This window comes from Danaus plexippus, chromosome 27 (genome assembly GCF_018135715.1).
Source record: "Danaus plexippus chromosome 27, MEX_DaPlex, whole genome shotgun sequence".
In the NCBI taxonomy this organism is placed as follows: domain Eukaryota; kingdom Metazoa; phylum Arthropoda; class Insecta; order Lepidoptera; family Nymphalidae; genus Danaus; species Danaus plexippus.
This window is the reverse complement of record NC_083555.1, coordinates 2628098-2645655: the sequence shown is the minus strand read 5'-3', so window position 1 is coordinate 2645655 and position 17558 is coordinate 2628098. Positions and strand designations below refer to the sequence as shown.

Below are 17558 nucleotides of genomic sequence, written 5' to 3'. Positions count from 1 at the left end.
CAACGACATTCAACATACACTTGAAATTAACATAACATTTTACGCCAAAAAATCCTAAAGTATAAATTCCTTTAACAAAAAAAAAAATATATTTAATTGAATTTTTTGTTAATAGTATTTTCTATGTGGTGTTTTATTTCAAAATCTAAATAGAAATGGTTTGTTACAAAAATGTATCTTTATAAGAAAAAAAAAACTATTCTACCTACATAATTTACATGTAGATGGTGCTATATGAGAATATTTTAATACGAATTCCATAATCGCTCATATATTAAATTTTGTCATTCCTTTAATCAGGGTATCTGTGCAGTAATTTTATATCAATGTGATGCAATTTACTCATGCATAGTATCAAGAGACAGCACAGTTATATATTTTTTTAAATTTTCCTCATTTTGCCCATAAAATGACTATATTACACTCTTCAGATCTTCCCCTATCCGATCCCAAAAATTATAAAGAGAATTAAATAACGTCCTCAAAAAAAAACAAACGTGGCAAAATAATGACCATTGACTAAGACAAATACATAAAATCAAAAAAATCTGTCCCGTTTTTTGAAACGTACTCTCGTCATGTCTCATTGAAAGTAGTTTTTTTACATCAAAGAGGAACAGAAATTTAATCAAACAATCAATTATAATATAATTAATAAAAGACATTAAAAGAAAAAACATCACAAAAATCTTTAACTCAATGTATTTTTAAAACTTTCGATAGAAATACTATAACAGTTTATCGCTTACAATTTTTTTGTTTAAATCTATCGGAATAAAACGATCGATGTAAATATTTTGCACCACAATAGGTAAACATAGTTTTAATGATACCAACTCGACAAATGTTCATAAAAAGTTAGCTATTCTCCCGTAAAAGATATAAAATGTATGGATTGAAAAGGCAAACTGAGTCCCATTATAAAACATGATTGCTTACTAATGAATTATTCATTAAAGAGTTCTGCAATTACAAAGAAATAACATCAAAGGTTTATGAGTAGCGATTTTTAATTCGATAACATGAAAAGAAAGATGATAAATATATAATGATAAAATTTTCCATATCGAGATAGCTCGAGAATTAAAAAGGATCTTTAAATAAAAAAACTGTTTTAATTTATATAGAGTATGATAATATAAACGAAGTAAATTTATCTGCGTGTTGCTAATATATGGTGAAAATAATTTCTCCTCAGAATACCATATGCAGGAAGAGTGAGATGTGAGTAAGAAAAAGAGTGGAACTGGAACAATATATATATATATATAAACTTTGTAGAAATTCAGCATTAAAAAAAAAATATTATCGCATATAAAGACACTAACAGGTTACTTATATAGGAAAGTATATATTTTTTAAAAAGTATTTGTTATAGTATATAGTATTGAAATGTAATGTTTATGTTCAAACGTTTAAAATAAAGATATTATTGTCTCCTTACTAACTTAAAACTACACATCCTTATTGAGTTCATAGATAACTTAACATACAAACTAATTAGGATCAACTACCGATGAGGCAGTTCAAAAACTATTAGACATTAAATACGGAACGTGCAAAGGATGCGATGGGATATAGCAATTTTATTTGATTATTTATTAACTCGCAACACTGACATACGGTTTGAAGGGAGCTCGTCCCGTTCGCCGACACAAAAGAAAAAAATCCACCGGTAATGACCGGCGTCATCTGGACCAGAGATCTTACTGTTTCCGTTCGTGATCACGAGATCTGAACGTCTATGTGAATGAAGGTGAATCTCACAGCTTTGATGCATAGATTTAAATATGTCAGATCAATGCGAAAAAAATCCATTACCTAGGACCAAATATATCCAAAATGTAAGAATATATGTCTGTTAGACGAAAAAATAATCGTCTAAAATTTTGTTAGGATAATATTTGAGGAATTTATATTCTCCAGCGCAATTCAGAAATGTTTATAAGAAAACATTTCTTTAAAAATCAAATTGATCGTATGTCTTAGTCATACAGGGAGTAAGATTAGAAAAAAAAAGTTGTGACAAAATTTAATGACAGGGGAGAGATATTTTTCTTTGCATATACATTCCCTGAACCAATTACTAAAGTAACGATCGAGGCGCGGCGTCGTTAAGCCTCAACATTAAGGTAATGCAAAATTACATTTGCGTGCCGGCCAAATAAATATTTAGACCACAGATCTGTCTACGAATCAAGTTAAATCAGACAGTACTAACTGTCATCAAAACTGGAGCTAGTTCTAAAATTGTGGATATCGTTGTTGCTTTTTTAAACAAAAATTTAAACAAAAAAAAAACCGCTTAAAATATATACAATATTAATATATTACCAACAAAGCAATATGACCAATTTAAGCAAATAAGAGTAAAATCGCATTTTATTTTAAAATTACGTGCGACAGTAGAATAATCTTTATTACCAATTCGACAGAACTCTATAAAGATAGAAAAATTTTATAAACAACATACCATAATGGCTACACAAAAAAAAATCTCTAATAACATTAAATAATTACATCAAGTAAGGCTTCTACCACCATAAACGGCAGGAATGAGAGCCACACATGAGACATATCCTGGTTACCATTCAATTATGGTAGATTTATACAGACTGGTTTAATGGTGCCCATATATTTTTTTGTTATATACTATACTTGCTTTCGCTCATTACATCCTTCATTTTCAGAATTTAATTCAGGGAAATGAAAGTGTAATACAAAATTTGATCAGCTAACTAATATCTATAGACTGTGTCACGAGACTATAAACTGTTATGATTATTCTATGACACTAAGCAGAAGCGAAATACATTATAACCTGTATGTTTAATCTAATACCGAAGCTATATTTATTCTTTTACTTATTTCGATTTCTTGGTTTATTTTCTTGCGTGGGGATTAACAAACATACAACAAACAAACACAAGCTCTTGATATTTATTTTTTTACAATACATTGCATCTCATAAAAGACAAGAAAAAATCATTATACCTATCTCTTTCCTTGTTCTTTGTTATTGAATTGAGAAATTCATTAAGTACTTAACACGTCACAGACAAAAAATACAAAAAATAAATAAATAAAGAACACGAATGAAGTCACGGAAAAGAACACGTAGTTATTTATAAGTATAGGTAGTTTTATGCCAATAACATTAACAATATCCTAACATCTGTTCCGATCCAGGTAAGTACATAATACATCCTTATTTACATAACTTATATAGAGTTCAATGACCTCTTGAACTTTAGCGATTGGCAGAGCAACAAGGTCGAGCTAAGCCTGAGGCCATTGATAGATTCATTCAGTTTAGCGTGTGACTCAGATAACCTCAGAGCCATACAGACAGATTGACGTATTGAATTGTTTTCATTTATCATAATTTATATACAAAAATATATACTTAATATTTACAATGCATTATAAAATTTTATTCATCATATCCTGTGATATTATATATATATATATATATATATTTGTACGATTAAAACTTCAAGGTTCTTTGTAAAAAGCGTTCGTGCAACATTAGTCTTGTTTTATACGTTAAATAAGTTTACGTTAAGTCTCTATTGTGTTAATAAAACATTATATATTAAAGTGTCTTCGTATATGTAGCAGCATAAAGTATTTGTTTTAGACTCAATGGATACTTGCATGCAATACGCGTTACATTTCAGACGTAATAGCTTCCTACACTGACGTCGACCTCAAAAACAAATACGTACAAAGTCATTAACGTCGTGCTGGTGAACATTTTAGACGAATGAAAACAATATATCAAGGAAACCGGTCATTCATGGTGATTGGTTTATATTCATTCATTCGTGAATGATGTATCTCAAACTCCCACGTTAAGACAAAACTGTGAACAAATCTCTGTGGAATAATTTATTACGATTCTCTTCCATTCCACAGAATACGAGCTTACTGAGGTATTGACTTAATCGAAACAAAAAAAAATCTGTATACAAATTTTATATGAAAATTTTCAATATATGTACCTATTTATATGCGTGTGTTTTAACGATGGCAACGTTTTACCGTTACCCACTTATTCAAGGGAATAAGTGAGTAACGGTATCAACCTAAATAATAAAATCCTTTTGATGAAGCCCCATAAATCACGCTCTGGTTACACTATACTAACTCCGTACCATATTCTCCCGTCCGTCCTTAATTTATGATTTAACATTTTATTCAATGAAATCAGTCGTCACTTATATTAATTTAAAAGACAAAACAAACGAAACATTTTAATATATTTAAAATCTTAAATATATAGCAATTTAATGTACATACATATATAAATAAAAAGTTTTTTTCATCAGTTCCTATCGATGTCATTATCGATTACAATTCCACTGTATATTTTTCTTAATATAGTAAGCCTTCCAAATTTTTTACAAGTGTAAAGTACCTATATGATAAAAAATACAAGTCCTTATATACGATTATTATTTAATAAGTATCTTATTAGTTGTTACGTTTTAATGAAACATAGATGATACCGAACCGAACATATTAGCTAAGTAAAAAACAAACATACATGCGACGTACGAAGGTCGCGATATATTTTAAGCAGGTCACAAATTACACTAACACTGTCCTATATGTGAGGTTAACTTTCGTTTATAAATAGCTTGGACACGCCCATGCAGCACGTCTATGAAGCCATACTCATTCATAAATTGGCGTACGTGATCCAAGGTTGAAAATATTCCAAGCGGTACCACTGTCCACCACCGAATATTACCACGGTAATAATATTTAATTTTCGTAATATTTACATACATATTTATATAACGGCGTTATCTATTGAATATTTGCTATGAAAGCTAATATTTGCTGTGACGATTGAAAAGATAATATTATTCATAATGCCCACGATATGCAATAATATTTATTGGATAATACAAGGGATGATAAACGTCTGGAAAGGTACAGTATTGAGTATATCATATCAATTTTAAAAAATACTCCATAAACTAGACAATTTGTAGTCATTCAGCTTTAGTTACTAGAAGAAAATTAACGGAGGTATGTATATTAATAAAAAAAAAATTACCAGAGTATTTCATCGTAAAACGAGATAAAGTTAAACGGATTGTGATGGAAAGTGAGAATAATATAAATATAAATATATAATCGTATAGACATTGAATAACCAAAAAGCCCTTGGCATACATCCAGAGTCAAACATTTAAAAGTAGCCACACAGGGAACAAAAATAAATCCATTCAAGAATATGTGACTACCAATAGCAGCGTATGGATGTCACTGCCAAAGGAAATAGCACTCAATGGGGATGACATAGAGCTGTTTCTCACACAACCAACACACTTAATGGTGTTTCCATTGAGAAGTTTGTATGCGAAATGCTATATGCAATTTTCAACAGCGCTGACCCTTCATATCAAGTCGTGGTACGAAGGCACTCAATATTTTGGGTTCGTGAGGTCAAATCGATGTATCAATTAGTTACATAACTGTATAATGCTCATAATGTACAGTGGGCAATTTTATTGGTGCCATTTATAGTATTACTACGTCATATCTTTAATGTTTTAGACATTATTATTAGACGTACATATATAGCGATGTGTATTTCATGTATGGAGATATGTTATTTCTGATATCTATATATAATGAACATATTTTTATAATGAACACCGTAATTATAACTTATGTCTGCTACGGTTGATTCTTAACACCTATAAATTAATTTAACGAAATCGAGTGACGTCATTTTGTTGTCTTTACCTTTACAGAGGCCTCTTGCATATCGTAAAATTAAAATCATTGCACACAAAGAAAGCTGTAATATTTCTTTTTGGAATACCTTGACATAGTCGAGTCGAAATGCAAAATTTGACAAAAATTCAGCGTGTAACACACCGACAATGGGCTTATTTCTGTGGGAATCTCAGACCTTTGTTATTATCCCAAAACACGAACACATAGTTTTGTTCAAAACATTTTATGCATAATTTCTTAAAAATGCATAACGAAAACTTTAATTGGACAATCGTCTGGGAATTTACGAAGGAAGTTTAGTAAGAAAAAACTTAGATAACTTAGGCATATCACATCAAACGCAAGTCACACTATAATATTATATGTAATACAACATATCTTTATCTTAATATGATCAGTACATCATTTATCTTAAATTTATCAGACATAAAACCGTGTAAATCCATTGAACGTAACCGACGGGCATCCAATGCAATTCACCTTGAGAGTTTATTGATCTCTTCGGATTACGTGAAGTACATGCTGTGTCCTTTTATTGACAGAACTTGTCTTACGTTCATACAAAGCTGTGTAGCCTCATTCCTAACTTATATACACATATAACTTCACTTTGACTAGTTATTTATTACGTTATACACTTATAGTTATTGTAAACAGGGTATAGAGCATGGAATTCCATACGATTTTATGGATAATAGCTTCAATTATATGCCATTTATAGTTTAGATTTGCTTAAATTTATTTCAAATGTCAAATACGTAATATGACATTTAACCGATCACGAAGCAGATCCGCTTTTATCAAGGTTTTGCGTAACTTTTACTATTGTTGAATATAATTTCAATGTTTACAATATTTTTTTGTAACATTTAATTGATGTGAAATTTTTTTTTATTTGTTTCGGAAAGTTTTTATGGAATCTCTCACGTTAAATATAAGATTAAATTAATTGTTTGAGATTTTTAATTTTTCAGTGTTGATTATAATTTTATGTGTATCAAATGTTTTGAAAATACAAATAGATAGCTATTTCACATTTTTAGATATAAATGGAGAGTAATAATAATAATTTTACTTGCAAAAAAAATACAGAATTAAAGTTAACAGATTAATCGTGTTATATCAGGAACAAGATATGCTCTTCAAAAATATAAGATTTGATTACTTTGAAATATAAAATTTTGGTAAATTTAAAACTGTGACTGATCATAACGAAAACACTCACTACTTAGTCCCAATATCGCGACCGATATTACGTAAATTTATTATTTACTTTATATATTTACATTAGATTCTCATCAAATTTTTATAAAAATTTATACAAAAAAAAACAAAATTAATAACACTACAATGCTTTGAAGTAAATCACGACATAACTGTTCACAAATCAAACGACAAAACCCCGCCCAATCTTCCAGGGAGGTCTTATATTTTACACGTCAGAATTCTATTATAGGCTGTATTTAAAAATAAGCCAACTCCCCGTAATAATAACATTATATCTGTCGTTAGGAAGAAAGAAAAAAAATTGTCTGCCCGTCATCAACATCAGGAACTACATCCGCTGAACATCCGGGTGATTGAAGCCACATGACATCACTAGTTGGATGTTTAATGTCACATCTAGCAGCACATCTGTAGTATCTACAATCTAAACACATCTATATCTAATCTATCTTTTAGAGGATATTAAATTTTTTAAAATAATGATACCCTCGTATCTATCATCTATTTTAGTTACGGAATTATTAAGACGAAATATTTCCACGTTACCAATTAATGTATAGATAAATTTTATATTGCGATTTTATAAGAATAAGTATCAGACTATTACGAAAATTTACCTAAAATTATTCAAGGTTTAAAGGGATACAGATGTTATATAACCTGCGACTTTTTTAACGTATCTTATTGTTAGTATTTTTAGGATACAAAAACATTAAATTTATTAAAATTAAACTCTTTACAATGATATAATGATACGGACAATAAATACGAGGTTTTTTTTCCATATAAACATCTATACTGAATGGTCTTTGTAATGTTCCTTGGTTTCGTTAGACGCTGACACGATTCTATAGAAGCCTTTGATGATTTCAATTTCATAGTGGCTTCTGGAAGACTAATTATATCAGTGCTAATGTGATGCACGAGTACTGTTTTGCTTTGAAGAGTTATCAATGCAATATTTCTAAGAAAAAAATTGAAAAAAAAAATTGTTTCTATTTTGGTTGGGAATCCCCGTATAATTTGGACGCGCATTCCGCTGTTGTGCTGCTAACTATGTCTTAAAGCCCCATACCTATGACCTGGAATTTCTTATACTACATGTAACAGTAATGTAAACATGTAACAGCCTTAAACACACTAACAACGATCTATAAAAGATAAATAATTAAATTCTTATCCAACGACCTTTTAACCTTTCACAAACAAGTCATGTAATTTTTTGTAACAACAACGCCCTATTATTTACACCCGATTCCCTAATTACTTGGCCTGTTTTAGTTACGAATATTTTTATTTGTATATGAATTAAATAGCGCTGTTTAGAACTTAAAAATTTTACGTAGAATTCATTTTAATCTATCACTAATAAGTAAACTTTTAAACTGAATGTCGGTAGATTATATGTTATTGTGTACAAATGAAGCGAAATTTAATTAACCGAAAAAATAAAGATTTCTTTAAATCAACCTAAATTTAAACATACAAACGAACCTAGAATTTTTATATACGGTTATGTTTGAATTGAAATAATTGTCTATTGAACAAAATTCACTTGAGGTATACATAAAAAAAAACATTCAATTGATATTTTGAAACAAAAAACGGTCACTTGATTGTATATGAATAAAAGAGCATACAGACAAGACCATTATTATATAACACAGGGACGAGGAGTCAACAAAGCATGTTAAAACGAATCGAGGGTAGATCTAAAACAACGTCGAGTATATTTAGGACCAAATAATAAAAATATCCGCTTACATGTGCATTTTCATTAATAAAATTGGGTTAAATTTTTTGTGTTTCATAGTTCTTGACCAGGAAACGGTTTGAATATTTGATTCGTGAACAAATTTTGCCCATGTTCTGGATCTATGGGACGCTTCTTAATAACTCATGCCCATCATCTTAAATTGTTGATATATTGATTATATTCTTTCGATTTCCTTATTCGTATTTAAAATATAAATTATAAAAGATAATATAGTAAACTATCTCTTAAATATTAATTGTTAAAGGTAAATGAGATATTTCTAACTAAATTTCATGTAATATTTAGAATTTTTTTTCTTTTTTAACGTTATGCAAATAAAACTCACCTATGTATATTTATGTTTAAAAATATTGAGCTAGTGAGAAAAATAAATAAACAGTTTTTATTAAGTACTATTATAGTACAAAAGTTCGGAAGAAAAACATATAACGATAGGAAATTAAAAAAAAAATCTTGTCATTTCACAAAATAATTATATAGCATATGTTTATTGCAAATAAATTTATATAAAGAGTGTGAAAAAAAAAAAATAATCACCTCACATCTAAGGAATATGATTCACACATGTCACTGTAAAGATAAAATATTAGTACAAACGTACCAATAAATGATATCAGATCGATAAAATATGTTATCAGCAGAGAATGTTATTAACAAACGGAAAACACAATGATATGATAACAAGTTCCTGAATGAAAAGTTCAGATAACATCTATCTGACGATAAATTTATCAATCAAATTTCCTTTTACATATAATTTTAATGATAAAATAGACTATATTAGTTTCAGTGATTAATCTTGTATAGGATTAAATTTTATAAACACATATATATATATATATATATACTAATATAGCTAATTGCATACTAAAACGGTATTACAAAGTAAATAAAGATGTTAACATGTAACAGAAATTATTTTTAATGAAATTTGCAATAAAAATGGCATCCTAATAATTTATCTCGCACCATATTTATAAGAAAAGTATTACGTCCCAACATCTGAAACAGTCATAAGTTTAGACAATTGAAACTACTTCCTTTTACGGTCGGTTAGGAAACAGTTAAACAATAGTGTGACTTATGAATTATCATTCAGTATTATAGCATGGGAATAGTTATCAGTGATCGGTGGGAATTTTTATATAATAAACACAATTACAATAGATACGTTAAAAAAATATAGTTTTCATAACATATGTATATATATAAAACCTACATTGAGTTTTCAAACTAGGTACCTATAAAACATGCTGTATATCATTTTAATATTTTTATAATCTGTGAAGATTTATGAATGAAAAACTGTTAATTATTTATATTTATAAGAACTAAGACTTTCGCGAGTTTTATTCATTTAAATGAAACTAATATTCTTTTCGGATATATGATATGTGCTTCATTTTTTATTAAAACTACATACTCCGTATTTAGTGTGATTATGCTTACTTGAAATATCTATAATATTAATTTAGTTATTACTACTTATTCTTTTTCAACTCTCTAATTATTTGGTTTAAAAATGTATACGAGTAAAAGAGGTAACAAAAGAGTAATGTTTTTTTTTTATTACACTGATTGTATCGTGTAGGAGCATTCAATGGTTTACATAAAACCTTTTTTATTATTGATTTCTCTGTTACTAATTAGGATATTTAAAGAAGAAAATAAAACTATTTGATAATTTATAAGGTCATTGACATCACTTCCTGTTATTAAGAATTAATTTAAAAATTATATATATATATATATATGTTTGATTTATTATTAATCAACATAGATTATTAAAATTGCTACTATTAACAAATATTGGTCACATCATATGCATAATTCAAATTATTTGGTGCAAAAACAAAATGTAGTATGAATTTAATTGAGGAATTAAGTAATTTATGAATTATGAGCAATTTTTTAGAATCCTGTATATATAACTAAAACATAGATATTTAAATTTGTATAAAAATTTGTGAAGGTAACAAGTGAATTTTTTTTTTTTGATTTAGATATTTGTAGTGAAATATTATTGAAAAATTTCTCCAAGCCTGTGTTTATTAAGAGTTTTTGGTTGTTTAACATAAAAAAAAAACATGTTTCGTTTATTTGAACGGTTGTTTTCGTGTTAGCAATCTTACCTGTTACCGAAATTCGCTCTCCAGAATTCGGCGGCATCGCTTTTCGTTATACGGAACTGGTCGCCAGCGAAGGTACCGTTCGGGAACATAGCTTTCAACTCGCTCAACATGTGACTAAAAACAAGGCTCAACTTTGTCAAATTACGTCTGAAATGTGAGTTTTCGTCGAACATCTTTTCCTTGCCCTCCTTGAACAATTTTATAGCTTGCTTACATTTTCTTATTAAATTTATTATAAATATATTAAAATGTTCGTTGCTATTCAACTCCTGCATGTTGTTTTCGTAATTGGAGTAAATAATACGCAACCTCTGATATGTGTCAGGTAAAATATCGAGAATAAACGGCGGACTATTTTTTAAATTCATTTTGTGATGCTGGCATAGTTTTACCACTTTGTCCATCAACTTCCAAGTTTTGTCTAGAGTCCGTTTGTCTGTCGTCAGCTTTGTTTGACACATAGCATCAGAGAAAGCACCATGTAACTTAGAAAATATCGAAGATATATTTTTCTGTTGTGATTTGTGACGGGGAGCCGCCATATTGAAGAGCTCGATGACATACAAAATAAAGTAACTTTTTAACAAAACACTGAACTTAAAACACGTTTATCACTTTATAATTATATAGTCTAACATATGTTTTCTCATTATTACACAAACACACCACATTTACGAAACAAATGTTTTACATCACGTAGCAAAACGATCGCTCACTGACACATCCCCGACGCGTATGACAAGTGACAACCTTATAGTTTGTTTGACAAAATTACAAAATGACAACATGGTCTTTCAGCTTGGGATTAAACGCAAAAGATAGTATTGCCAATAATGAAAAAGTGTTCCAGAGAGAAATATGGTATGTAAAAAACACAGTGTTTCAAAATATTTCCTAAATAATCCAATTTAATTATATATTTCTGAAGATCTGAACATAAGTCTCATTAAATATTTGCTGTATTTTTTTTAATTTTCACAATAATTTGGGAAATAATATTTTTTTCAGATCATGTATTTTATGTCATTAATATTTTGAAAGGATTGGTACAAAATAACTTTATTTGAAACATATAATCGTGCTTAGTAGTAGTTTATAGCCTATAGAAAATGCCTTATTACAGTTTTAAAACTCTTTATTGAAAAAATCCATACTGTTTTAAAATAAAACCGTATAGTTAGTTTAATAATAACAATTGTATAGTAACATTAAAGCTATAATATAAAATAATATTTGGAAAGTTCTCAGTATTTAATATTTATTCTTTGTATCAAAAAGAAATATGACAAGATGATGTTTGATCGGAACTAGACGTTACACACGCCATCTTGTAGATTTATTTGTAATTATGCAAAGAGATCCCTTATAATTTTTTTTATTAGTTAACAATAATACCATTAGATGGCGCAAATCATAATAAGATATTTTTCGAATATACATTAATAATGCAGAGAATATAATAAAATTATTCCTCTTCATCATCAATTCCTAGAAATAGCTCTGATGCAACAGTGGTTGTTGTCGTTAAACGTCGGTGCTTGCGACGCCTGCTGTGACGTTTGCCAACTTTGTTGTGCCTCCTACTAAAATTGTTTATTTGAATACATATTTCTCTTAATTATTGTTTATACTACACACACTGCAAATAGCGTGTCGAAAACAAACACTTGTTTGAAATTGTATGTTTATAGGCCTCTAAATTTTTTACAAATGTCCTTTAAATAAACTAAAATAGGTCTAAACTGAAATTAATTATAGCTATAATTACATTAATAGATATAAATAAAAACGAGATATATGGTTAATGTTCAGATTACAAAAATAATGCTAACTTATATTTTAAATTAGTTTTTTACGAAATCATATTAATTTATTGTTGTAAACTAACCTTTTCCGTGTTGTGGTTGCAAGAGGCATCAAATGAGAGGCGTGTTTTGGCTTGAAACTTCCGGAGAACCTTGATTTAATTATTTATAATTTTAAAAAATAATATTTTATCAGAATATTATAATATAATAAAATATTTTATCAGATTTATCTAATATATGAATAATAATAACCGAATAGCGAAGATTTAGAGTATTTTAAGTACATGTATAAAGTTCAAAGAGGTAAATAATAATAAAATTGTTAATGAAATTAAAATACGTAATAGAGATTTTATTTAGGAACCACTATAATTACTTGTCATAATTCCGGCACGGGTCTTGTTCATATGCATTGAACTTTTGTATACCACCTCTGACTCCGATAAGAACATTATCAGCCGAGTCCATAGCGAATGTGTTTACGCCGCTTATATTGAAAGTGCCCAAATGTCTTGCGTTAGCATTCTCCGCGTCTATACTGTATAAGTTGCTGTTCTCGTCCATAGCGTAAATCTCGTCTGATCTACTGACAAATACACCGGTGATTCTCTCGCTCGGTAAGCCTTTTATTTTGATTGGTATGTTGTGACCATTCTTTAGTACGTGCGAAGTCTGTGTCGCCACGAAGAATATATTATTTCTGGTGTCCACAGTAATCCCGTGTCCGTTTGGTATGGCTGGGAACATTTCCTGTTTCTGTCCCTCGTTCGTTATTTTGTGTACCCTATTCTGTGGCCATGTTGCTATGTACATGACTGAGCCGTCATTGGAGACGGTTACATACATTACGTCTTCGCCCAACGCTGCATAAAGTTCTATAGAGCCGTCCTCTTTGTATTTGTAGACTCCGTTATCGGTTGCCAAATATACGACATCGTTGAGGTTATCTACAGTAGTAGATTGACCTAGACCAGCCACTTTGATAGTCTCAGCGTCACCACTGGGATGCAGAACTTGGAGGCTCATTTTCATATTATCATTTATCAGCGTGTAAAAAACGTTACCAGTCTTCCAATGCACGCTCATGTCAGCGGGGATACCTGTTACTTTTTTAGTTTCATCGAACGAATAGTACAAATTGTTAATATTTATAAGATTTTCACAGAACTGTGCTCTTTGGGCCTCCTTCAAGAGATCCTGTCTCGTCATCACTGGTGTCGCGAGGACCCTTGTGACCAATGTAATTAATATTATCCTTATCATCTGAAAATTTGATTTGTCATGAGTATTCTAACCAACATTTCCAAAACAATTTCGTCACTATACTACCTTTGATTCAATTATACTTTTATGAAAGCGTGTACAACATCACAACTACACAACTCAGCCCCTTATAAGTTAATTAACTGAGTTATCACTTATATATACAAATGAGTGATGATTCATTGCAATCGACAGTTATTGCAATACAAACCTTATTTGGTTAAACATAGAGCATTATTTTGCACGACACCGTCGAGATGAAATGTCAATTCCAGATAGTAAACAATATTTGTAAACAGCATTTCAAATGAAAATAATCACGATACGTTGTCTCAAATGGAATTCTGTTTTATTATTGATAGTATTATCCGCATCTTTTGGAATTCGCGGAAATAATAAAACTATGGAATTATTTTTTTTTTTGGGTTATTTTTCCTTTTTTTTTAATAATAACATAGTTCTTGTTAAGAAGTTTTAGTTTGTTGATTGAAGTCACTGAATATGGATCGTCAGGTTATTTCGTTGTATTTGTTGCGCGGTGAGGTGGTTAAGTGGAATTTGAGCATCGTGAATACATCTGGGACTGATGGAACCGATTCTGTGACCTTCGGAATTCCGTATTATTTGGAATCTTACGTTTAACCTTACGTTTGGAATGCATAGTAAATATATAAGGTTTGCTCTGAAACCCAACGTTGTGTTGTCAGAGGACAAGCCCTTAAGTTTCTTAATCTTTCTAAATCTACCCTCGGTACTAAAAGGAAGTTACAGGAAGAGATAAAAGGACTTTGATGTAATAAATGCTTATGAAGGATCTATTTTCAGGGTATTTCAGAACATATGGTCAAATTATAAATAAAAACGTAAAGAATACAAATACTTTTTTGTTGAATAAATTTGACAAAACATAAAATCGATTGGAAGATGAAAAATATATTTAGGTACTGCGAATAATGATTTTTTTGTTTCTAAAGCAACGATAATTTTTTGAGTCTCTTGAATTTAACTACGCTATATTAAAAACTAATGAACGAATGTTTGTAAGAATTTTCATTCTAACATTAACTTTAGTTCTAAACATGTTTTTCTTATCAGCTCTTGAACCGCATCCAGTCTGTGATATCTAAGACTTAGACTGAGTCTTTATCTTATACTGAAAGTTAATTAAGGTCTTCTCATAAGTTTTTGCAGCTTAAGTCTTTGTTAAAACCTCAAAACACTAATGAAAATAGAGTAAAATTTTGTATTTATTTAAATTCCTAAATGGAATCCTTTAATACATCCATATATACATGCGTATGTGTGTGTGTGCGCGTGTGTGTGTGTATGTGTGTGTGTTTTTTAATCATAATATTTGTCTACTTGAAATATTTTCAACATGACAGTAAGTTCAACTTGTAGAAAGCAATTTAAGAAGTTCGAGTGTTCGCGGACGGCCAAATAACCTGATTTATGAGCTCATATAAGCATAGCTGTCGTTACATTTAAGAAATTTTCGGTTAGGTTGGTTGAGACATCATTTTTCACAAACCTTCGTACGTCATGGCATATAATAAATGAAACTGCCTTCTTTATAAACAATTTTATCAAATAAATAAAAATCCGCTCTTATATCCTTGTAATAAATGTGAATGGAATGTAATTTTGTTGCAAGTATAAATTTGTTGCCAAGATCCGACGACTAATCTGGACGGACCTGTGTTAATGTGGTCACTTCATTGCATTGGAGGTTCTGTATAGATCAAGTTATATTGGACATCTTAATTTGAGTATTATGGAAATTTCTTGATGGTATTATCGCGTAAGGAAGTGTAGCAATTTTGCCATTGAAATGTTTCCATCCCTTTTTTAACTTTCCCTGAAATGTTGATCCTATTGGCGTTTGAATGTTTTATACTCTGTCATGCCTTTTAATTGCTGGGAATCGAAATTTTATACGTTAAATGGCGTAACCATAACAACAAATCGGCGTTATTACGAAAAAAATACTCGAGGTTGTTAATGTTCTTAATAAAAAAAATTTAAAGAAATGACGAAAAATCATTTACACGAAGAGGATTTGAACCCTTGATTTTTGGAATTTTAATTTCCATTATACATTTTATCCATACTTTAATTTTATATGGATTTTAATTCAGGTATTTAGGTCAACTCTTTACTGTTAAAAATACTTATTGGAAATTTTGATATTGATTTTTGCAATGTGTATAGACTCTTTGCGTTCAATGGATTCACCGTGCGGGTGCCGGGTCCATCGGACTTGTGACTGTGTTTTAAGAGGCCCCTATCTAACGCGCGTTACCTCCACCGTACAAGCTCCACTCTCTACCTAACCAAATTTGAAAAGAACCTTCTAGGACTGACTTCGAAGTACGTTCCAATAATGAATTGATATTAGTTCTGGATTATAGATTTAGCCGTTATACCTCTCGCTCCCACTTCTACCGCGTACAAATCCACGACGAACCTATTTCTTGTGAATTCGTTAGTGTGCTCGTAATATTTATTGGCCTTGATGGTTTCAGAATATATGAAAAGTAAGATCCTATTACAATTTCTTGGCAGTGGCTACATACAAGACTTGCCTTTAGTGTATTATTTTTTATTTCGTAGCAATTGCTAATAACGTTGTTATTGATATTAATATTTTATAAGGCGTTAAAAGATAATAAACATGAATATTTTTACAAAATTACTTCCCTTCCTTTCTGCTCTTTACTCTTCGAAGGAAATTTTGAGTTGAGTTTGAGTCATCATGTTGGGAAGGCGTAGCTGTGGTCAGTCAACTGCAGTTAATTTTTGGACTGGGTTGTACAAAGTAATGTATGTAATGTAATTATTCTTTTTTGAATTAGAAAAGTGGCAAACGAGCAGACGGCCTACTGGATGGGCAGTAGTCACTGTCTCCCATGGACATACTCATCATCTGTTAAGTGGCAGATGCTTTGACAAACATCATTGTTGAGGAAGAGGGACCTTTTACACAAGATTTGAGTAAAGTAGAGTTTTCATCTGCGTTTTATTCGTAGAGTGAGAGATCCCACCGTCTATTTCTGTCCTTTATCCTACTCTGTTTTTCTAGATGTTTTTGTATGCAGTGGTCATTGTTCTGTATCAGCCTAGGTCAGTTTTAGCTACTGACCGTGTCTCGTTGACATGGGATAAATGGTGACCCAATGGAACGGTGTTCTACTGGCCACTCATTGGTCCTTAATAGTCCCCAACCTAGGCTGTCTCAGTTCAGTGAGGTTAAAAAAGCCTGTCGATTGTTTGCTATGCCGAAGAATGAGATCGAAGGGAAACTCAGTCTGCAATATCGGTTCGTATTGGGAGCTATAGAGTTCCCCAAGTCTGCCACACAAAACTCAACACTGAGTTCGGACCAAGGGTAATTCGTTTTAACAGAAATATCGTGATGCCAGTGACATCTTCCTTTTTCAGGCATAAAAATATAAACATCAACGTCAACATGGAAGTTAGAAATAAGAAATGGGTTTATAAAGTACCTATGTCTTTAATGAGATTTTGTGCCAAATGGAGACCTATTTACTGTCCGAGCACATGTAGTCTATATTCGATACACTAGAATCTATG

General features: G+C 30.3%; 2 protein-coding genes across 4 annotated transcripts in view; both read right to left on the bottom strand.

Annotated features, from left to right (window-relative positions):
* LOC116775611 (E3 ubiquitin-protein ligase CBL) overlaps positions 1 to 11644 on the bottom strand; it is a 37009-nt gene extending 25365 nt beyond the window's left edge. For both annotated transcript variants that reach the window (XM_061525107.1, XM_061525109.1), the window contains exon 1: positions 10894 to 11644. In XM_061525107.1, coding sequence (XP_061381091.1) covers positions 10894 to 11435 — 542 coding nt within the window. In that variant the 5' untranslated portion in view covers positions 11436 to 11644. The remainder of the gene's footprint in view (positions 1 to 10893) is intronic.
* Positions 11645 to 12134: 490 nt separating this feature from the next.
* Positions 12135 to 14099, bottom strand: LOC116775763 (uncharacterized). Of its 2 annotated transcripts, none has more exons than XM_032668746.2 (4): positions 14031 to 14099; positions 13078 to 13964; positions 12782 to 12850; positions 12135 to 12476 (listed from the first exon to the last, which is right to left on the bottom strand). In XM_032668746.2, the coding sequence occupies exons 2-4, from the start codon at positions 13962 to 13964 to the stop codon at positions 12359 to 12361; spliced, it is 1074 nt and encodes a 357-aa protein (XP_032524637.2). In that variant the 5' UTR covers positions 14031 to 14099; the 3' UTR covers positions 12135 to 12358. The 2 variants fall into 2 exon arrangements, with proteins under 2 accessions (XP_032524637.2, XP_032524638.2); XM_032668747.2 differs by having other exon boundaries at positions 12135 to 12473.
* Between the last annotated feature and the right edge of the window lie 3459 nt (positions 14100 to 17558).

What these genes read in the sequence shown, in the direction of transcription:
- LOC116775763 (XM_032668746.2), bottom strand. Translation starts at nt 13,964, where the DNA reads ATGATAAGGATAATATTAATTACATTGGTCACAAGGGTCCTCGCGACA. An exon ending in CCGTGCCGGAATTATGACAA is followed by an intron (nt 12,851 to 13,077) that starts GTAATTATAGTG and finishes AATTAAATCAAG; the next exon opens with GTTCTCCGGAAGTTTCAAGC. An exon ending in GCAACCACAACACGGAAAAG is followed by an intron (nt 12,477 to 12,781) that starts GTTAGTTTACAA and finishes AAACAATTTTAG; the next exon opens with TAGGAGGCACAACAAAGTTG.